Source organism: Heloderma suspectum, chromosome 2 (genome assembly GCF_057233095.1).
Source record: "Heloderma suspectum isolate Gila_16-S chromosome 2, 16-S_ref, whole genome shotgun sequence".
NCBI lineage: Eukaryota > Metazoa > Chordata > Lepidosauria > Squamata > Helodermatidae > Heloderma > Heloderma suspectum.
The window spans coordinates 179,170,359-179,193,760 of NC_139459.1; the positions used below are offsets into that span (position 1 = coordinate 179,170,359).

The window sequence follows — 23,402 nt, forward strand, 5'->3', positions numbered from 1 at the left end:
CGGCCAGACAAATGCCTTTTGGAAGTCCACAAGCAGGGCATGAAGGAAATAGCCCTCCCCTGTTGCTTGTCCCCAGCATCTGGTTTTTTAGAGGTATACTGCTCCTGACCATGGGGGGTCCACTTGGCTTATCATGGCTAAGAGACATAGATTTGACCCATCTGCCCTCCACGGCTTTGAATACTCCCTTTTTAAAATCATCTCAGCCAGTGGGTGCCATCACCAGACCTTGTGGTAGACAGTTTCAGAAGTTTTAATTGTGCTCTGTGAGAAGATATGCTTTATGTGGGATCTTCTGCCAATCAGCTGCATCGGGTGATCCCAAGTTCTGGCTCTGTGAGAGAGGGCAAAACATTTCACCCTCTCCACACCATTTATTGTTTTATTTATGAATTGATGTATGTTTTAATACTTCTAAGCCGCTTAATAGAATAACATCTCTAAGTGGTTTACATATAACAATATTAAAAATCACTGTTTAAAATGCAATCTTAAAAAACAGTTACAACTACAATAGCAATAAAAAGTAATGCAAAAGAAGAAGAGTGAAACGGAGCAGCATAATGACTGATTACGATTAGTTACATGCCAGAGAAAGCTGCATGAAAAAGTGCATTTTCAGGAGGCATTTAAAACAGGCCACATTTTTTTGCCTCCCGAACTGTACAGGGAGAGAGAGGGCCACTACAGAGAGGCCACTTTCGAGATGCTACATGACGACATCCTGTTGGTTGTGGAATGACCAACAAGGCCACGTTGTTGTTTCCTCTCTGTTCTGCTGAAATACACCCTTAAAGTGTTACATAGATAATAATTATAATAATAATGCATTACATTTCTATACTGCCCCATAGCCAAAGCTCTCTGGGCAGTTTACAGAAATAAAAACATTAAAATGCAATATACAAAGTTTAAAAGCCATTTACATAGAACACACAGCCAATATACATAAAGGCAACGTATGACTAAAAACAACTTTGAACAGTCAGTCATAACCAAAGACAGAGCCAGGACCGATTAAAAGCTCATCATGTGCTGCCAAATGCCTGAGATTCTCATTAAAAGGGCTAATCATGGCCCATCACTTGCCTGTGAGAATGCTCCCGCTGCCCCACTCCTTTCTTGGCTGTTGCCGGATCTGCTCTGATATTACAGAATGTCCACACACCTTCCGAAGGGGAAGGGGCTGCTACGATGGAATGTGGAAAACCAGTGCAGTTGCTTCAAGAGAAAATGAGAATCCGGTTTGGTGGGGTGAAAGGAGGAAATATATGCTACAGGGCCTGGGAACTGAGGAAGCAAAGGGGGCATACTTTATTTATTTATTTATTTATTCATTCATTCATTCATTCATTTCATTTCTATACCACCCAATAGCTGAAGCTCTCTGAGCGGTTCACAAAAATTAAAACCACAAAGTGCAGCATAAAACAATATAAAATATAAAGGCATTAAAACCACAATATAACGGTACAACCAGAATCAAACCAGAATAAAACCTCACAGCAACACAGAGATGTAAAATACAGATTTAAAACACCAAAGCTAAAAGTCTAGGAAGCTAAAATGCTAAAATGCCTGGGAGAATAAAAAGGTCTTCACCTGGCGCTGGAAGGAGCACAACGTAGGTGCCAGGCAAACCTCACTAGGGAGCTCATTCCACAGCCGGTGTGCCACAGCAGAAAAGGCCCTCTTCCTAGTAGCCACCTGCCTCACTTCCTTTGGCAGGGACTCACAGAGAAGGACCGCTGATACACTGTGTCAGACTGTTGGCCCATCTAGGTCAATAGCGCTTACTCAGTCTTGCAGCAGTTGCCCAACATTTTCCAGCCCTTCTAGCTGAGATCGTTTAACTGGAGATGCCAGGGATTGAATCTACATGCAAAACATGTGCTCTGCTACCGTGTTATGGTTTAGGTAAGCGCCGTAGCTCAGTGGTGCTTTGCATGCAGAAGGTCCCAGGTTTGATCCCCGGCATCTCCAGGTAAGGCTGGAAAAACTCCTGCCTGAAACTCTGGAGAGCCGCTGCCAGCCAGTGTTGACAGTACTGGCCTAGATGGACCAAGGGTCTGACTCTGTATAAGACAACCTCCTATGTTCTCTTTCTGATGGCTAAGGAGTTAAGTGTGTTCCATGTGTGTGTGAAGGTGATGAATGGGGGTGGAGGGGTCTCCTACAGGGGCAGGTGTTTTTAAAGTCAGTAGCCAGCCAAATTTGGCTCTGAGGCTGGGATGGATTCTTAGTTCAGATTCTTAACTGATTCTTAATTGATTGCTTGGCAAGCAGATGCCTCCTGCTGGGCAACAGCGCTGAATCAGTTAATTTTCAGGACTGTGTCCCAGCCTTTTCTGGCTAAGAAACAGGTCGGACTGGTCCCCTTCTGGCTGGGGTTTCTTTCCCCTACCACCACCATCCCCAGGACATCTTGCATCTGTGGTTGCAGATTAAGCGCTTTCACTCCAGAATGTGGCATCAAAGATGTACCTCTGCAGCTTCCCAAACAATGGAAACTGCATCTTCTTTTATGGAGCCTAGTCCCCCATCTGCAGCTCTGACAGTCTCAGTAAGTGCCCACCTGCCTGAAACGAAGGTAAGGGTGGGGAGGGCGAAATGATGGTGGCATCTGTCCCCCTTGGACTCCTATATATCTATTGTTAATTGGGCTATTTCCTTGGAAAGGGAGACCTCTGGCTGGTTTGGCCTCCTCAAGTCTAAAGGGACAGCTGGAAAGTGGGTGCAGGGGATGGTTCATTGACAATGATGGTCTACCTCTGTTTTCCTATGGGAATTACTTCCGAAAGCACGGTGTGCTTGTATGTGTCATACCTGTTTGATGGCTATTTGGAATTAAATCACGGCTGGAGGTTCTAGCAGCACGCTACTGTTGTTTTCCTGCAGGGTGTTTGGTGACAGCCGGGGCAGTTCTGGAGCAGACAGTGACTTTTGTTGTCCTAAGCAAATGTATGTGGGAACCGTCACGTGTCCTTATCAAAGACACTCCTTATGGCTCCACGTTCAGTACAAAGTAATGTGGCAATGGATGCTGACTTTTCTTCCCAGCGTGGGAATAAAAGAGAACCCTCCTCTCCACTGAACTGGCAGTGTGAACCTTCCAAAAGTGAAATGCTTCTTGAACATGTGATGCAGTGGTCAGAGTGTTGCATTAGGATGGATAAGACCCAGGTTCAAATCCTCACTCAGCTGTGAAGCCCTTTGGGTGATTTTGGCCCAGTCACGGGCTCGCAACCTACATTGCAGGGCTGTTGTGCAGATAAAATGGGCAGAGGGGAATGGATGACATATGCCAGGAGTTAGGTAACGTGGGGCCCTCTGGATGTTTTGGAGGACAACTTCCACAGTCCCTTACCATTGGCCATGGTTGCTGGGGCTGATGGGAGTTGTAGTCGTAAACATCTGAAGGGCACCAAGTTGCCCACCCCTGGCATATGCCATCTTGAGCTCCTTGGAGAAAAAGGTGGGAGGTCAATGTAAATAAATAAATAAATAAATAAGAAAGAAAGAACGAACCTGGGGATACTGATCTTGAAAACTGTGATCCCCAGCAAGGCAAGGAGAGTGGTGCAAGGACTTGGCTTGCATGTCCTTTTGTAGAAGTGCTGTCGACATTTTTATTTTCATGCTTGCCTCCCCTTGTATCCTTAGACTCCCACACAAGCCGAGTCACAATGGCTGAGCCTTTCTTCCCCCAAGTGTAAAAAATAGCGGAGGGAGTTCGGCTTGATCAGGGTGGAGCAGCGGCTGGCCTGCTGAGCTAGAACTGAAACCCGTTGAGCTAGCCTAAAGCTGAAATGAGCTCTTGCAGACACTGGTTTGTGGAATTCAGACTGAACTGATTAAAATTTCAGTTTGTTCAGTAATTTTGACATTCAGCTTCGAGAAAGGCTCTTAAGAAAGTCAGCCTTGTGGATGCAGTTTTTAAGGTAATATGGTGAAGTGTCCGCTTGCCCAGTTCACATGCTCTGTGCTTCCCCCCTCCCTTCTTAAATCCAGAAGCATCCATAAATAGGGATGTTGGGAGCTGGGTCCAAATTAGGAGAATACGCATTTGGATTTTGACAACTGGATTTGACTGAGGTTTCTCCCTTCCCCATTTATTTCACTCTTATCAAAAATACCCTTTTAATTCTGAATGGGTGGGTGGAAACTTTGGTTAGCTGGAATAACTGATTAAAAGGTAATTTTAATTAGCTACTTCCATGGAGTGGGAGCTTTATTCCACTGTTATTATCCATTCAAAACCCATAGGGTCGGGCACCATAGGTGTCTAATCAATAAATACATCAAGGGTGCAATCCTATGCATGTTTAGACAGAGAAAAGGCCTACAAATCCCAGCATGGCCCAGCCAGTATTGCTGGGCCACGGTGGGAGTTGTAGGCCTTTTCTCTGTCTAAACATGCATAGGATTGTGCCCTAATTACACTAGCAGTCAGCAAATGAAGCTCCCTATGCCAAATTTGGCACACTTAGGGATGCTGCCAATATAGAAGAGAAAATGGCTTGAGTGCCAACAGATTTTGCCAACAAGGAACTCTGATGGGGTGGATTGTGGCTTAAGTGCTATTCATTTGCCCCAAACAACCAAAAAACACATGGATGCCTGACATACTTTTACTATGGCTGTGTTGGATTGTCTAGATAACCAAAAAGAAATACATCACTCCCTCTAATAGTGAATTCAGGTGGTGAGTGCCAACAGAAATGGAGCCAACGTGGGGCCAATGAAAAATAAGAGGGAGGTATTCGCATGCTGGGGGGTAAGTAGTTTGCAGTAGTACAAAACATCTTCAAAGAGAGCCAAGCTAAGGGGGCAAAGCACTCACACAAGCAGCTCGACGAAGGACCGAGCATGCTCAAGAAATATGTGTAAATTGGAAAATAAAAACTGAACACTGGGGAGGAGAATGGAATGCTCTGCTTGAGTTTCTTGCAGGTTGTCGTGTCTTGGAGGCGGCAGTGGCTGGCAGGAGCTCTGAACAGGAGCGCTTCAGGTAGGCGGTCAGATTACACTGCAACATTTTGTGGCAGGTCCCACTTGTGTTGTGAACAGTGTGAAGTGCAGATGTTGGCCCCTGTATGCTAACTCATGCATGCAGACGTATGTGCAGAGATGAGTTAATTTACCTGGTCGATATGTGGCATGGAACAATGTGCCCATAAGCTTTGGAAAGGGCTAGTCCAGCAGCTGCACATCAGTTGGGAGGTTGATTCACCGGTGCTTCTGGGGTGACCCACTTGCTTTTTCAGCATTATCTTGGCGACGCAGGAGGTGGCACAAGTCCCCTGGCACGAATGCCTGGCATGCCTCCCTGCCCAGCTGATGTAATCGTTTCTGAGATTGCAGATTAAGCAGGCTTCTCTACCAGGGCTGCAGTGATGACAGCAACAGTCTCTAACCTTTGCAGCGCCGGGAAGTGGGACTCATATTTTAACCTCAGTGTGGAGGGCGCCTCCTTTTTCATGGTTGGCTATATATTCTTGTCAGCGTACTCTGCATCAGGGGGGTTGAACCTTAGGCCTGTGGGCCAAATCCTGCCTGCCTGGGGTCCCAATCTAGCCCTCTGGGGTTCCTCACTTGGCCACCCCCACCCCCTTTAACCCAACCACCAATTGATTGGTGGTTTCCCAGCTTTTGCACAGATTCCACCCCCCACACACACACACCACCACTACCATTCTAAAAGGTTGGAATTCCTCTCTTAAGGCTTAGATACAGGCAATAAGATACATAGGCTGGTAGCTCTGATATTTTCATTCCATCTCTTATGCCTTTGGCTCCGCCCCTTTTGCTTTTGGCCCCACCCACCACAGGAACGCAGCCAACAAGAACTTTTTCCAGACTGAATTTGGCCCTTGGGCTGAAATCGGTTCGACACCCCTGCTCAATACAGCCCTGGTGGGCAGCTAATTTGAACAGGGCCCATATTTTCGACTGAGCAGGTGCTGAAGGTGGCTCCGTCCACTGACCCAGTCCCACAGTAACTGAGACACCCAAGCAACGGGCTTTTTAACCCCCTCTCCCCCTGGGTGAATAGCGGTAGAGTCTTTTGCAGAGACTCTCCCTTCAGGCCACAGGGGGGCAGAAAGTAGATCTCCAGATGTTTGGGCACTTAACTCCCAGCATTCCTGACAGTTGACCACACTGGCAGGGGCTTCTGGGAGTTGAAGTCCCAGACACCCGGAGATATATCTTCTGCCCACCCCTCCTTTAGGCACACCTCAGTTGCTCATTACTATTATTTCCGAGGGTCTTGGCTTATATATGTGAGTGAGCAGCTGAGAGGCGTAATAAGGGCTCGGCCAAAGCCACTCTCGCTGCACTCTGCTGTAGAAGGGCTTAAAGAGCCCTTTGCATGAGGACAGGGCCGGCTTCAGTACCTGCATCCTTGGGTGGCTGCCAAGGACCCAGTAACCTCAGCAGGGCCAACTGCTGACGTCTGGCCTGCCCCCCCTCCCCAAAATATTTTTCTGGCCTGGCTTTCCAAGCAGCACTGGGGTGTTTGGGTTCAGCTGCCATTTTAACTTCCCACAATGAAGGATAAACATGGCCATGTGGTGCTGCTTGGGGCCCGGTTGATGCCACTGCTGTTGGCCTCCAGGTGAGCCCACCAACCAAGAGGAGGCTCCAGAGAGGGCACAAGAGCTTCCCAGCCCTATCTGGAGATGTCAGATGTTGAACCTTTTGCATGCAAAGGAAGTGTTCTGTCGCTGAGCTCTGGTGTTCCTTTCCCCTGCCACTGTCTTCTCATTTCCTCTTGGCTAAAATGGGGATGTGTGGATGTTGTTTAATCCATTCCGTGCGTGTTTCGCAGATGGTCAGGCGTCTCTCATTCTGTCGTCCGCTCTTTGTCAGAACTGGATATTTTCTCCCCTTCGGAAAAGCACGCAAAAACGCCTGTCGCAATTTAATTGCTATGCAATACTTTACGTGTCTTTCTTAGTGTTACACCATGGAGGCTGAAGAGAGATTGGAGGTGTATGAAACGTTATTGTTGTTTTAAAAAAAGGTGTAGGTATTTGTGTATTTCCCACTGTTGTATGATCAAATTTGTGTGTAAAAAAACAAAAAACAGTTGGCCGTGGAACCCACAGGTTGAAGTCATGGAAATACGAAGCCATGTGAATCCGTTTCAGCTTCTCTGACATCCTTAGGCTAAGAGGATGTGTACCGAATGGCAATTATAGAACAGCTGGGGGGGGGGAGTGGGGGAGATGCATTGCTACAGGCACAACCTGGAGGAGTGGGGAGTTAGTTTCTTGTACTCCGCGCTTTGCTCACGACTTCCTGCATCTAGTTGCTAAAGCTTTGCTTGGTGCTTTATTGGCTGGGTAAAAGAAAAGAAAATGAATGAGCCAAGCTGGGGGAGTCCGACCTGTGTCTTTTTCTGCATGGTATCGGTGCACAAGAATGTTGCTTCAGGGAAGGGCTGGGATGCTTCCCTGCATGGCCCACTTAGGCATATTGACAAGCTCTTCTGATCTCTGGGTTGCGAGCGAGTCGACATGACGAGACCTGTGCAGAATGTGGGGCCTGCCTACTGGGCTCAGTAGGCAAGGCCCCACATTTCCTGGCTTGCCTGAGGGGGGCTCCTTGTGTTCCGAGCTGATGACGCTGGGCTTGAGGCGTTTCACTTGCTCCTGGCAGCTGGCAGCCCTTGTGATATTTGCCGTGTAAACACGCTGAGGGGCGGGGCCCTGTTTGCGCTCCGCAGTTGGGGAAGTGAGAAGCCCTGGCCGAACTGGTGAGGCACCTTGGGAGGGTGGGGGAGAGTATCCTGAGAGGACGTTTCTGAGAACCAAGAGAACAGTTGGGGCGGCCTATCACTTCCTCTGATCTCTCGTGCAGAGAAAGAACGGGACAGAAGTGAGCCTTAGCTTGAGCCAAAGCCAGCTGAAAGCCTTTGAGACCTGAAATCCATTTTTTTTTTGTATCTGGGCTCGGGCCTAGAATAAATGAAGTAAAACTGAAGAAGGGCATCTCAACAAAGCACCTTTCTGTTACTCCAGAAGGTATGGTGGGAGGGTCACTTACACACATCCCCCAAAGTGGGCATTGATTTGCATGAAATTTGCATATGCTAATTGATATGTGTAGACACACCTTTAGAAAGAATGACTGTAACTTAAATAGAAATATGAGACTTTTCCCGGTAGCAGGGAACGCGGTGACCTGCTAGGGTAACCACTTCTGAAAGACCAAAAAAGAGGACATGTATCACCCCAAAAGAGGATACCTATTTGCATAACATGTGCATATTCTAATTTATACGTATAGATGCACATTTTGAAATAATCTAATTTAAATAGATACACAGTATATTTCACCACTGTGTAGAAGACTCTGGCCACTGTGTCTCCCTCAGCCTGCTGTCCAGGGGGAGTTGATGGGCAGCGTCAAGGCCTCTGCTCTCCCTCTTTATGGTTCTTTATCTTGAACTGGACAGCCCTTCAAAGAGAGGATGCCTTCAAGTCCTCTGCCACCCCTTCAAATACAGACTATCCTCTGTAAAAGAGACTATATGGCCATCATGCTTCTTCAGTCTGCACCCAGGTACTCACTACATCAAGGCCCCGCTCTTCAGCTTCTGATGATTCTTTAATTTCAAATGGGATCTGAGCCAGAGAGCTCTTTAAAGAAAGGACACCTTCAAACAGACGACTGTCCTCTATAAAGTAAGACACCTGGCCACAATCGGGTATAGCACCTAAGGCTGGATGTGCTTCTATCACCCTCGTGTTCACACCTGACCTGCTGTAGCCCCACAGAACAAGATGGCGGCATGGGCACCAGCCCCTCCTCTTGCTTCTCCACCGTTGGGAGGGAAGTGTGTTAGAGCAAGAAGACTGAGGCAAAATATAGTTTTCACATATGTCAAAGGGGGTGGGGTGGGGCGAGACAGCCACAGCCATTCTGCTCTGTAGCATGGTTGCCCCCGCCAGCTGTTGGAGCGGAGTGGAGTTTGGTGTTGGATGTTTGTGCATGGAGTTCCAAGGCGAGGTACCTGTGGGTACCTCGTTCCCCATGCGTGGTGAGTCCAGGCAGTTTTCTGCAAAGTGCCCTTTCCCCAGAGTTCCCCTCACCAGAATCTTCCCCTTGTGAGCTCAGTGGGCCAAAACAGACCTTACTTTAAATGTGTGTCTAGCAGCTATGTCTTCTTTTCCTTTTTTATTCTAGAGTAGGCACAAGGCCCCTGATCCAGACCTTAAAAGACCTCCTACCTCCCATGCTAGGGTCCCAATCCAGAATGGAGGCCCTGCGCCTACTCTAGAATAAAATTGAAAAAAAAGTACCTGCTAGACACGCATGTAAAGTAATGTCTGTTTTATTTATTTATTTATTTATTGCATTTATATCCCGCCTTTTTTCCTCTTGGAAGGAACCCAAGGCGGCTTACATTCTCCTCCTCCTCTCCATTTTATCCTTGCAACAACAACCCTGTGAGGTAGGTTGGGCTGAGAGTGTGTGACTGGCCCAAAGTCACCCAGTGAGCTTCCATGGCCGAGCGGGGACTAGAACCCGGATCTCCCAGCTCCCAGTCCAACACTCTTGCCACTACACCACACTGGCTCTTTTTTTTGGCCCTAAATGTGCTTGACATGGGGCCAGAGAGATATTGCATCATTCTATACACTCTAGCATCTGAGTCATGATCTCCCTTTGTGGGGTTTATTATTTATTTATTTATTTATTTATTACATTTATATCCCACCTTTTTCCTCCAAGCCCAAGTCAGGGTACATGATCCTCCATGTCTCCATTTTATTCTCACAACAACCCTGTGAAGTAAGTTAGGTTGAGAGTCAATGACTGGCCCTAAGTCACCCAGTGAGCTTAATGGCTGAGTGGGGGACTTGAACCCAGGCCTCCTGAGTCCCAGTCCAATACTCTAACCACTACATCATACTGGCTGTCACTGGTTTATATGTTAACTGTGGCATGCTGTGATTGGGTATTGACTTCCACCATCTTATGCTGTGTTGTGGTGATGTGGGCAAAGTAGTCATTGATACGGGGCGAGGTGCGGCGGGGAGGAACAGACTTGTTCTTTTAAAAAACCCTTATTGAAGTCAACGAGAGGGAAATTTCTTGCTTCGAGTCTAGGGCTTGAATAAAGTTCTGGTGTCTATGGTGCACGGCAATGAACTGAAGGGGTATGAGATACAGTTTAAGTGTGCTCCTCCCCTGTGCTGTCCTGGTTCCGCCAGTATATCTGGGTTGCTTTGCTGGTGTATTTTTCATGGCAGCAGTGTATCTTCTGTCCTGCTGGTGCAACGAACCTTCTACCCGTTCCTGAAGCCCATCAGCCAACAGATCTCAAGTATGGGACTGCAACTGAAGTTACTTCTGGAAAATACACACACCCCTCCACTACACACATAAGACAAATGTGTGAGTCAGGCCCAATTCCAGTGATTATTCCTCATCGGGGGGGGGGGAGTGTGTAGGGAGAAAGATTTATAAACATCTTAGTGGAGTGTCCACAGCTTGGGTTGTCGCCCAGTTAAATACATTTTAGTAGATTACTTGTAAGCATTTTAGGGCACAATCCTATGTATGTTTAGACAGAAAAAAGTCCTACAACTCCCATCATCCCCCAGCCAGCTTGGGGGATCCTGGCTGGGGGATGCTGGGACTTGCAGGACTTTTTTCTGTCTAAACATGCATAGGATCGTGCCTTTAATTGATTAAATCTGCATATATTTGCCTATTCATTAAACAATAGTTCTGGAGAAAAAAAATGCATGATTTTGTTCGCTCATGTGGCAGCAAGCACCATCTTAAGAGGGGCATTTCCTCCTGTGTGGGCGAAAAGGGTCAGTACTTCTAAGATGGTGACTACTGTGTGCAGTTCTTACAAGAAATCATATTAAAGACAGTTCAGAACTATTTTATTTTCAAGGTCTGCTGTCTGACTAATTTATTAAAAACACCCTGGATTTATGGCTGGGGCTTATGGGAGCTGAAGTCCAAAACGTCTGGCTCCAGGTTGTCCTCCCTTGATTTTCAGCTGCTTTGAGCATTTTGGATAGCTTGAGAAAGAAACCATCTGATGCCATCCTTTGAATGTTTACTCAGAAGTAAACCCTGCTGTGTACAGTGGGGCTTACGTGCTGTGGGCTGGCCAGTTTCTCAAGAAGCCTTGGGAAGGAAACTTGGCAAACAGAGCTCTTGTTACTGAACCATTCAGAGGTTGACGTATTTCCACAGCACCTCTCGTGGAGAGCACTCAACATTCCAGTCAAGCAAATGCTTACGGTTACTGAGCTGGAGCGGGGTACGCAACACTTACAGTTTGCTGCTAGACGTGATGTGGCAAATCTGGTTCATTTCTTCTACTCAGGGCAGTAGTGGTGGCCCAGGAGGTGTCTGAGGTGGAAAAATCCAAGTAGCACCCCTTCCTACTCTGCCACCCATCATGGAGCATAAAATCCACTGCCTAAACAGCCTGCTTCATCGTTACATCATTGTGGGCTGGATCTGTGCTTAAGGCCAGTCCCTTCAAATATGTCAATCAATGAGGTATAATGCCATTTTCTTCCTGCCTGTCTGTGAGTTTCTGGGGTGTACTGATTTCCACCTAATAGTGGTACTTTCTTGCCATCTAAATCTCTGTGGTGCAAATTTAGGGTTGGATTCAATACTTGTGTGAGTGGAGATCTGTTCATATGATGGGACTTCTCCATCCTCTTCTTGCCCTTGCAGCTCCCCATGTGCCCCAAATCTGCTCCAGAGGGTCTCCAATGCTCTGGGGCTGATTTGGGGTGCATCCGGTAGGGGCGGGGGATTTGCTCCACCAGTGGGGTTCCCTTCTGCTGCTGGAATGAGCCACTGGATATAGTCCTTAGTTACCAGGTGCTCCTCCCAGCACTGGTTGGGTCTGTTTGCACACTGCCCAAAGTCCCAAAGAATTGCCTGTGCTGCACCTTCCCCATCAGGAAGGACATGGTGTGGGAAAAACATCTCCAGCTGAGCCAGCTGGAGAACTCCTCCATCAGTGTCCTTGGTTTGTTCAATTGGAAGCAACTGGAAGTCAAAGAGGCTATATGCAGGTGAGGTAAAATGTCTTGCAACAGGCTGATCTAGTTTTTGTTTGTTTGAGTTTTTAAAAAGTAGAAATTGCAGATTTGTGGTTGCAGAATCTAGTTCTTAGCTCTGTTGTAGTTTTTAGATTGCTTCGAATTGAACAAACCAAGGACACTGACATGCTTGATAGAAAGGAAACCTTCTGGACCTACAGACTCAGAATTCTTAGTCTGTATGGCCTTAGCCCAGAGGACAATTCATAAGCTTTCAGCCACTCACAACTCCGGTTGCTTTTTTAAAAAAGGAATTTTCATCTCCCAGTGGTCCAGACTAGGGATGTATGAGAATTCTGTTTTGAGGGTTAAATCTCAAGGGATTTTTCCGGTTTGGCCCTGGCAGATTTCATCCCATTTCCCCCCCACTAGCATTGATTTGATCTGCAATGAGTCGATCCAATACATGGATTCCCCTTTTTTATGGTAGCAATTTGAGCAGATTGGATCTCCTTCTTTCCCTTTATGTGGGGGGAATCTTCAAACTTGCACAAATGGGGTTGTACTTTTTGTAAAAATTATATATTTTAATGCAGATCTTGCACAAGCGAATAGGATCGCAAGTCTGCCTGCCCGCCGTATAGCCCTGAGAGGCATATTCCCCTCTTGTAAATAAATACCCTTGTCAGTTTCATCCTCACCATCATTTAGCCCAACAAAGCCATATTCTGTACTAGTCAAAGAACTTGTCAATTTCATCTTCAACTTTGGAGCTTCCTTGCAAATGATGCTTGCAGATCAAGTGCTGGATCACCCATCAGTCTCATTACTCCCACCCTTATGTTTCAGGAAGCCTGCCTAGCATTTTATTATTTAAAATGAGTGCTGTGCCGAAACCCCTCCTGCCGTTTCACAACCTTTTTGTTTCCCTGCGAAGGAGGCAGTTGTTTTTCTGCCTCTTTCGTGGGGATGTTGAGAATTTCTCCAAAATTTCTCAGGGTGCCAGGCTTGAGTGCTTGCCTTACTGGAAGCAGGTGGCACAGGGGTTCATGTGTGTGCCTTCTTTTACCATTTTCCCCATTCTGTCCTTGCAGCCTCTCCAGCCACTTGAGCATCTCGGAAAGCCCCTAGAGGACTTAGCCAGGATTTCCTTCCCTGGGGCTTTCCAATGCTGCTGCCTGCTGAGTGCCTGAAAGCCAAGAGGGGAATTTTTTTAATTTTGCTTTATTGCTATTAAAAGTCCTTTTAACAACAACAACAACAACAACAACAACAAATCCTCTCTCAGCTTTCAACTCAAGCAGCCAGAGAGGCTGAAGGAGAGAAGGGAGGGGGAATAGTAAAAGAAAGAGCTTCCCCTCCCCACCCTTTGCCACCTCCTTACAGTGAGGTAAACACTCAAGCCGAAATTTCCCCCAAATTTTCACCCCTTCCTGCAATTTTCAGGTGCAGTTTCTTTTCACCCCTCCCCCTCAATGAATGGTCGAAAATAAATTGGTTGAAAAATTTGGCATAGTGTTATTTAGAATGCTGCATGCACATTAAGCTATTCATGTTTTTAAATGTGTAAACCTGCGCTAGTGATTGGAAAAGGGAGATTTCTTTGTGACATCACAGGCACGAGCCAATCAATGCTGCTGACAGTTGGCTTCTGCTGCAACTTGCAGAACTGATTTATTTCAGGTCTTGCTCCCAAAGGGAAAGGTATGTTTGAACTGGACACGGTAAAGGGACATCAACATTGTCCCTAGTGCTCTGAACATATGGCGTCTGTCTTCATCCTCAAAGTGTGAGCTGTAAACTAGGAAATTCCTGGCTTAAATATGCCCTCTGCTATGAATGCAGTAGATGCCCTTAGGGCTCCCACAGCCTCCGTCTTCCCATCTGCAATATGGGATAATGCATACCTACCTTAAGGGTTGCTGTAAGATAATTTAGGTAAAGTGCTTTGAATATAAGGGTTGCTTGAGATAATGTTATGTAAAGTGCTTTGAACATTTAAAAACACTATGTAAGTGATAAATATTATTATGTGAACATAACAAGCTTTCCATAGGGACGGGCAAACGAGCAATGTTCAAGATCGCCAGGATGCTCTGAACATTGCCTTGCCGCTCATCTTGTGCCCTATTCCCATTCGCGTTTGTGATCAGTGCTCCCCCTGCACAAATGGAAAACTTGCACAAATTGAGCAGTGCTCAAATGGGAGATTTGTGGAGGTTTCCCCAAATTTGTGCAAATTTCCTAATTTGCACATAGATTAAAGTGGGGCTGATTCAGTCTGCTGAAGAAAATTGTGCAAATTAGGAAATTTGCACGAACAGACTGAGAATCAGGAATGAGATGAACACAAATATGTGTTCGACAGTTTGCGAATATTTTTAGCAGATGTGTGCTCGCACTTGCATTTGGAGCTTTGAACAGGCATGTTTTGTGAGCAAAAACTAAATTCTCATACACCCCTAGTTTTCCAGTTTGTAAGATTGATAAGATTTAAACAACAAAAAACATTGTTTAGTGGGGTTCATATATTTTTAGGCTCTCTAGCTGTCCTGTTCAGTTGCTGCTGTTAAGTTCTTTTTATGCCACCTTTTAGGACCAAGTGCTCACAAGACAGATTACAAAATAAGAATTAGGACTTAAAAGTTTACCGTTTTAAAAATTCATAAAACATTATCAGATTTAAACACGGAGAATGAGCAGTAAAAATCAAATGAAAGCTTGGCAGAATAAACATTTTTAGGGTCCATTAGAAACCACCAAAGAGACTTCTAAACAAAGGGGCACAAGTTCCAAAAATGTGGGGCCACCACTGAGAAAGCCATGTCCTTGGTACCCACTAACTTGATCTTTCTGAGTGGTAAGCCAGAGAGCAGGGCCCACCGAGGCTGATCTCCAGATGCATAAGAACAGCCATGGTGAATCAGTCCTAAGGCCCATCTAGTCCAGCATCCTGTTACCCCCAGTGGCCAACCAGATACCTCTGGGAAGGTCACAAGCAGGATGTGTGGGCAATGGCTTCCTCCTGCTGTGGTCCCCCAGTGATAGGTATTCAGAGGCATGCAGTCTCTGATACTGGAGGTAGTATATTATTTTGTTTGTTTGTTTATTTATTTATTGCATTATTATTCCACTTTTCCAGACAATTCCTGTCTTCCAAAGCAACTCATATCACTGAAAACAAAGAGAAAGACAGGCCCTGCCATCGGGCTTACAAACTAAAATGAGAAGACATAAGGGAAGGGGAGTGGAGGGGAAAGGAATCACAGAATCATAGACTAGTAGGGTTGAAAGGGGCCTTTAAGACCATCGAGTCCAACCCCCTGCTCAATGCAGGAATCCAAGTCAGAGCATCCCCCACAGATGGCTGTCCAGCCTCATCTTGAATGCCGCCAGCGTGGGAGAGCCCACCACGTCCTTAGGTAATTGGTTCCATTGTCATATTGCTCTAACAGTCAGGAAGTTTTTTCTGATGTTCAGCCAGAATCTGGCTTCGTGTAACTTGAGCCCATTATTCCGTGCCCTGCATTCTGGGATGATTGAAAAGAGATCCTGGCCTTCCTCTCTGTGACAACCTTTCAAGTCCTTGAAGAGTGCTATCATCTCTCCCCTAAGTCTTCCCTTCTCAAGGCTAAACATGCCCAGTTCTTTCAGTCCCTCCTCATAGGGCTTTGTTTCCAGTCCCCTGATCATCTTTGTTGCCCTCCTCTGAACCCTCTCCTGCTTGTCTGCATCCTTCTTAAAGTGTGGTGCCCAGAATTGGACACAGTACTCCAGGTGAGGCCTAACGAGTGCTGAGTAGAGGGGAACTAGTACTTCACATGATTTGGAAGCTATACTTCTATTAATATAGCCCAAAATAGCATTTGCCTCTTTTACAGCCACAGCACATTGTTGGCTCATGTTCAGCTTGTGATCATCTACAACAATTCCAAGATCTTTCTCGCTTGTAGTACTGTTGAGCTAAGTATCCCCCATCTTGTAACTGTGCATTTGGTTTCTTTTTCCTAGGTGTAGAACTTGGCATTTATCCCTGTTGAATTTCATTCTGTTGTTTTCTGCCCAGCACTCCAGCCTATCAAGATCAGTTTGAATTCTGTTTCTGTCTTCTAGGGTATTAGCTATGCTGCCCCATTTTGTGTCATCTGCAAATTGGATCAGCTTTCCCTGCACTTCCTCCTCCAAGTCATTAATAAAAATGTTGAAGAGCACAGGGCCCAGGATTGAGCCCTGCGGTACCCCGCATGTTACCGCTCCCCAGTTTGAGAAGATCCCACTGATAAGCACTCTTTGAGTCCGATTCTGTAGTCATCTGTGGATCCACCGGATCATTGTTTCTTCTAGCCCACTTTTAGCTAGGGGATTTCTACACCAGCCTAAAATCCTGCATTTAAAACGGGGCTTTCCACTTCCGTTTTAAATGCAGGATCACAACTGATCCCCTTTAGACGCACTTCCTTCTCTGTAGATGGCCATTCCCATAGCGTTATGTTTCTGTGAAGAGGCATTGCACAAGCTCCAGGTTCAGCAGTACTTGCTCCTGGGTTCCGGCCCCTTCCTCCCCCCTTGCACATTACTGGTGGATGGGGACTGACACGTGGACAGCCCCCCCCCCCATCCCTCTGGGCCCTATAATGAAGGTGTGAAGTAGTTACTTCCTAAGCCAGTAAACCAAGCCAGGGAGAATTGCAGGTTTGGTAAAGCGATTTACAGGCTTCAGGGAATCAGTGCTTTAAAATCTGTATTTCAGTTGAGTGGGATCTCTGTAAATTCTGATGTGTGCAAGCCTCATTGAGCACAATGGGAGTTACTTCTGAGTAGACACTAATTGGTTTGTGCTGGGAAACACAGGGGACAGGAAACACCCCTTGACCGGGGTCATGGTGAAAGGCACACCCCTGGGCAGGGCTAGCATACCCGGGATTAAATGCAGGGGTTGGGGCACACAGCATCTATACTGGGGAGAACCTGACTTGAGGAAAAGAATCGGCCTTTAAGCAGTCTCAGGAAATACAGTTTTTCCCTGATAAGCTCTGGGATGGCTGCTGAATGGCCATGATGTCATGTATCCCTAATGACCTCAACACACCGCCAGCTCAGAGTAATTCACTGTTGGAGACACCCCCCCCCCCCGGACTATTTAATGCAAAAGACAGTTCCTTCCTCACTTTGTAAACCGACTAAGGAAATGTCCTTGATCTTTTGTTTTCAGACCCCTCTTCCAGACAGCGAATCAGCCTTGGTGCCTGGCCACAGTCTAAAGCAGGTAATAATTATCACAAGGAGCTCTTGCATGAGACAATAAAGCACAGCGTAAAAGTGAAAAATATTGTTGCTCCCTAAGGTCTGAGTGACTTACTGTAACACAGCTTTCACACAGGCATGTCTGTGCAACTGGTGTCCCTGTGCAAGCATGGATGATGCTGGATGCAAAAACCATCATCCTGGGAACCTTGGGTTTCTTTTCCTCCTTGTTCAAAAAGCAGGTTTCTAGCCCTTATGATCATGAAGACAGGTTTGCAAGTGTGTGGGCAATGCCTGGTGAAACCAGAACATAGGAACATCAATATTGGAAGGCCAGCATTCCCAGCATTCTGCTTCCAACAGCAACAAGCCAAGAAGGGCAGAGGGAGCAGGATTTATAACAGCCAGGACGTCAGGACTTTGATGCTTTGCATAGCTCCTTGTCTCTCTCCATGATTAGCAAAAGCAGAATAAATGATGCAAAATAAGTTGATATCTTGAATGTTGCTTAGTTTCTGTAATTTTTGCAGCTCACTGAATGTCAGATACTGTGCTGCAGAATGTGTGCCACCATACCTTTTGTCTCTCTCTGCTGCTACACTGAGATCTAGTGTAGCATAGTGGCAGAGAGACTGGACTACAGATCAGGAAGCCACCTATCCGAATCTCAGTTCTGCCAAGAACTTAGGAGGCTTTAGACGAGTTACCCCCTCTCATTCCCCCCCCCCACACTATGGGAGATAATATCACTCATAGCATCCTTCCTTAGCCTGATGCCCTCCAGATGTTTTAGATTCCAACTCCCAGCAGCCCCAGCCAGCCTGGCCAATGGCCAGGAATGCTGGGAGTTGTAGTCTAAGACACCTGGAGGATAGAAGGTTGGGGAAGGGTGCCTAGAGGGTTGTTGTAATGACTGCAACAAGGTAATGTTTGCAAAGTACTGTGAGCATTCAAAAGTGCTCGGTAACTGCTAGGTATTTATTTTTGATAAAATATTAATAATATTTTTAATAATCATATAATTAATATAATTAATAGTATTATGGGAACTCGAGGCATTTCTTGTTCCCTTGTAAATTCTATTGACCACAAGAATTTGACAGTTACTTGGGAGGCCTGATGTTAGTCTGTGACTGGTGTCAGCACGGAAGGTGAATGAGAATCAGATCAGATTTTTAAAATGATGAATAGGAGATTTTTTGACGGGGTGTGTGTGTCCTAACCCCCCCCCCCCAAAAAACTTTTAATGTCAATCCTCCATTTAAAAATAATTCTGGTGTAAAATTAAACCTGAACTTAATGCAACCAAACATGTTTGCATTATTGCCTCTTAAAGGTAGATCCATGACCTGTTGAGACTATCAGGGGTTACCAGTCAGATACCTCTAGTGTCGATGGCAGTATGCCTCCGAATACCAGTTGCCGGGGAGCATGAGTAAGATGACACTGTGGGCTCATGTCCTTGCTTGAGGACTTTCCCAGAGTCATCTGGTTCGCCGCTGTGGGAACAGAATGCTGGACTAGAGAGGCCTTTGGCCTGATCCAGCAGGGCTCTTCTTACGTTCTTATGAGCCTCTTATCGACACTTGGAGTTAAAGGGGCTTTTGCACGTAAGAGAGGACCGGAGGCAAAAATATCTGACTTCCGACGTCAAGCGTTTGTAAATATGACTGAATAGTTCCGGCAGGTTTATTGTTGTGCAAATGATGACTTATTAAACCATGCATAACACCCATTTCTTTCCCTCCCCCTCCTCCCCCTCCCCCCCTCCAAAATTAGTTTCAGACTTAACAGATGCCGAGTAACTAGAAACGGGGCCAGATGCCCCATTGCTCCAATGCGCTCGCTCTTGCATTCTCATTCCACAGGTTTCATCGAACAAAATCCAGAGAGCAGGGAGGCTCCTCTGTGCGCAGTTAGTAATCATGTGCCCGGACCTAATCCGTGATCACAAGCACCATCTTCGGCTCTACAGGTGCGTACACACCTGGCCCCTGTAGCAAGGAGTTCAAGGCAGCTGGCGAGCTGGAATGTCCGTGTGTTGTTGGCTCTGTTGTTGGAACTGAGAGCAAGTTCCTGGGCAGTCCTGGGTACCCTCCTGGCCCCGATTTCTCTGTGGGCTTTCATGGGTTTGCAGATGCGAGTCTCGCACACATACACATGTGCGCGCATGCACGCACACAATACATTGAGGGCAGAGAGAGGGGTCCTCTTCTCCCAGCAGGTAGCAGTGGAAAGGCAAGAAGCGATAGGCCTTTGTTCCTGTCCACCACGTGGGTGCCTTTGCTCCTGCTCTGGGAAACCTCTGTGAGCTAGGCCGGCGTTACTCGGTAGGCAGGCAGGCCTGCATTCTGATATACATGATCAGTTATCTTGAGGTTAATCTCTCATTTGTATGAAACATCCAGTTGGAAAGCAGGGAGAACCGTCTCCGTATCATTAAGGTCCTGGAGTTCCTCCCTCTGGGATTGTATCCAATGTTAATCTACGCCTGATTCACTTCAGTGGGTTTACTCGAAGGAGGACTAACATTGGATGCCACCCAACATGACCAATAGTGTGTGCTTTCAGGTCAACGTGAGCAGGTGGAGTTCTGAATTCAGAAGAAGATCTGAGCTGGAAAGTGGAAGTTTGTGGCAGAAATACAATGGGATTCTTCATTCAAAGAGGTGCTGTTGAGTCAGCATAATATCCCTGAAAAGGAAATCTCTGAACTCTGGAAAGCTCCTTAGCGTTGCCAGATTGAAGCTGCAGGAGAAAGGCAGCTCCCTTAGCAAAACCTTTTGCCTCAGCATTCTTGCTGTTACAGATGGCTGGCCCTACCATTAGGCTGAGTGAGGTGGTCTCCTCAGGCTCTAGGTGCTGAGCAGCCCCCTAGTTGTTGCACGTTGTTGGAGGACAAAGCTGTGTGTTCCTGGCAGCCTGCCCTGGGCCCCCTAAGCTAGCCTTCTGCCTTCAGGTGCAGTGCAGGATGCTACCCTATCATCAGTGTCGAGATAAAATTCAACTGCCAGTCTGTTGACTTCTGTAGGTGGAAAGGGAAAAGGCGCCATCTCGTCCCTCACCTCAGGCAACAAAATGTATTGAGCTGGCCCTGTTTCTTACACTTCATTTAAAATCCTCAAATTTCATGCCACATCACTGACCATCCAGATGATGTGATGTGACATTCTGTTTCCAACAATTAGACTTTACGCATTTTGCACCTTTTGAGTGTGGAGTGAGGAAATTTCCCTCTCAAAGTTCATTTTGGCAGTTGGGCTAGTTTCTTGAAATACCTGGGTAAATCTCCTGGTAAAATTCTTGACCCTTTTCTCTTCCTTACCCCTCAGGAATATTACACAGGTGTGCTTTGTGGGATATTTGGCCCAGGAATGTGAAATTTGAGTTTCAGAAATGACTGTGTAAAGGCTGAAACAAAAATCTTTTCAGCAGAATTGGAGTGACAAGACTGAAGGTGTAACTAAATATTATGAGGGAGATGTGGGCTTCTCAACTATGTGTTTTACTTGTTAGGAAGATGTGGGGGTGGGAATGGGGAGAACTGGAAGGGGGTGCTTGACCCTTCTCTTACCCACTAATTCTCTCCTGCAAATGCCTGACTTCCCAAGGCTATTTTAAAATTTCATTTCATTTATTATATCGCTATACCACTCCATAGCCAAAGCTGTCTGGGTGGTTCACAAAATTAAAAACCATTAAAAATGCATTATACAAAGTACAAAACCTTCTACATAAAAAATATAAACAGACAGCACACACACAGTCAACATATGTCTAAGAACAATTTTTAAACACAAATGAGTTCCCTTAGCTGGCCCCCCAAACTGGAAATAAGCCCAGATGAGGGGAAAAATAGCTGCTAGGAAGGCATTTTAAGGGGGAAAAATGGATGCAGGAGGGGCTAAATACCCTAACTTTCCATCCACCATTTCTCCCATGTAAGTGTCCATCCCACAATCTGTGTTACTTCAAGGAGAGATAATATTGCTGAGATAAAAACAGAGGGGAAAACCCTGTTGGGTCATAACTCAATGGTAGAGTACCTGTGTTGCATGCAAAAGATCCCAGAATCAATCCCTGGTCTCTCCCCCGCCCCCGTTAAAAAGGATCAGGTAGCAGTAGATGGAAAGACCATGGAGAGAAGACAACAGAGGGAGTCTGAAGGCACATGAGGCAGCCACCTTGCTGAAGCTAAGCAGGTCTGGGTCTGGTCAGGGCTAGGAGGGGAGACCACCTGGGAGCCACATGTAGCAACCTTGAGTTCCACAGTGGAAGAAAGGTGGGATATAAATGTGATAGATAGATAGACAGATAGACAGACAGACAGACAGACAGTCTGACCTGGTATAAGGCAGCTTCCTATCCTTCTGTTTCCTAGACAGAAGGTTCAATTAGGCTTTCATCTTAGTCCCACAGTGGCCACCCAGATGCCTCCAGGAAGCCCACGGCAAGCAGGACTGGAAGGCAATCCTGTTGTTGTGCCCCAGCATCTGGTCCTCAGCCTCTGATCCTGGAGGCTGCATATAGCCATCATGACTAGTCACCATTGATGGTTTTTTTCTCCATGAATTTGGCTAATCCCCTCTAAAGCCATCTAAGCTAATGGCCATAAGCACATCTTCTAGTAGCAAATTCTCTAGATTATTTATTTACTTAATTACTTAGGGCGCAATCTTATCGACGGCACCCTCGCTACTTGGAGGCTTCCGAGGTTCCTGTGCCCTTCCGGGCTGGAGCCAATGGGGAGGGAGGAGCAGTGGAGGAGATCTTTGCCTTCCTGTCCTCAGTCTTTGGCTTACAATACAAATTTAAGACATCACACACAAGAATAAGGGGAAGGGAGGGTTGATTTATAGATTTAAAATTGTTTTAAAAGCCTATTTGAAGAGATGGTGATGCTGACAGTTTACTTCCATTTCCTCTCCAGCTCACAGGGCAGTTGAATGATGTGTTTCTTGTGTATCTCAGACAGCATCACCAAGTCCAATCCAAAACAAAGTGTGGGGGAAACCAGAGTGTTAAAAGTCAAAGTCAAATCTCCAGTTCTTAACTTTCTCATCTAGCTCCCCAGATCTCAGAAGCTCTTGGGAACTCTCTGACCCTTTATGTCTCCCTTCCAGGCGGTGCTGTTCTGGGAAGGAATTGGTGGATGCGCTACTCAGTGCAGGACTTTCTGTGCAGACCCGCAGCCAGGCCCTTGGACTCTGCCAGGTTCTGATGGATGAAGGAGTCCTGGCTCATGGTGAGATGATCATCATATATATCAGGGTTCCCTAACCTTTTTGGACCCATGGACACATTTGGGAATTTGAGAAACTTCTCTGGGCACCACCACAAAATGGCTCCCATGGAGGATGTGGCTAGTCATGTAATGGCTGCCATGGGGGCCTGGCTAGTCAAAAGTGAACTAAAGAGGGAGGGGAAGAGAAATAGTGAGGCTAGAGGCTGAGAGGGAGCGGGAAAGAGCAAGGCAACGGGGTAGGGAGAGAAAGAGCAGGATAACAAGGAATTGTTGGAGCAAATGGAAAGAGGCTGGGAGAGGGGAGAAACAGCAAGGTAAAGAGGTGGAGAGAAATAAGGAAGCTAGAGGCTGGGAGGGAGGGGGAAAGAGCAAGGCAATGGGGTAGAGAGAGAAAGAGTGAGGCTGGAGACTAGAAAAGGAGAGAAAGAAAACTAGCCAATGGGGTTCATCACACGGAGCTTTTATCCTGCTATTGAGATGGCTCTCTCATGGACATTTGAGGGCTCTTTAGATGACGCTGTTACCCTCTAGGGCATGTCTTGCAATTTTCCCCAGCCTATCCCATGTTTTCCCCAAATGCAAAACATGCGGTATTTTTTCCAGCCCATGGAACAGGAGCGCCATGACCTCCCTGTCAAATTCTCCAATAGTGGGATAAACCGCTGTGTCTGCCTGCTGTGGGCATTTGTTTTCAGTTGCTGGGGGTGCGCGTGGTCAGGATAACAAAGGCATTGAAGATGGGAGCGGGGCATGCAGGAGCAGATTGACAGGTGCGAGGGCAAGAATTGCCTGTTGACTGCAACTCCTGCCTCTGCTCAAGTCTTGCTGAGGAAGGACTTTCCTCGATTCCCAGGTGTCTGCCATGTAAATGCTGG

The 23,402-nt window shown here is 46.5% G+C and overlaps 1 protein-coding gene across 3 annotated transcripts in view; it reads left to right on the top strand.

Moving 5' to 3' along the window:
* Positions 1–23,402, top strand: part of RAPGEF3 (Rap guanine nucleotide exchange factor 3) — a 76,942-nt gene that overhangs the window by 8,343 nt on the left and 45,197 nt on the right. The window contains exons 1-5 of one of the 3 annotated variants that reach the window (XM_084836512.1): positions 2,406–2,590; positions 4,944–5,011; positions 17,251–17,304; positions 19,151–19,257; positions 22,406–22,527. In XM_084836512.1, the coding sequence (XP_084692638.1) occupies positions 19,208–19,257; positions 22,406–22,527 (172 nt within the window). In that variant the 5' untranslated portion in view covers positions 2,406–2,590; positions 4,944–5,011; positions 17,251–17,304; positions 19,151–19,207. Of the gene's footprint in view, positions 1–2,405; positions 2,591–2,967; positions 5,012–17,250; positions 17,305–19,150; positions 19,258–22,405; positions 22,528–23,402 lie in introns of those variants that run through there. The other 2 variants (XM_084836511.1, XM_084836510.1) reach the window with 2 other exon arrangements.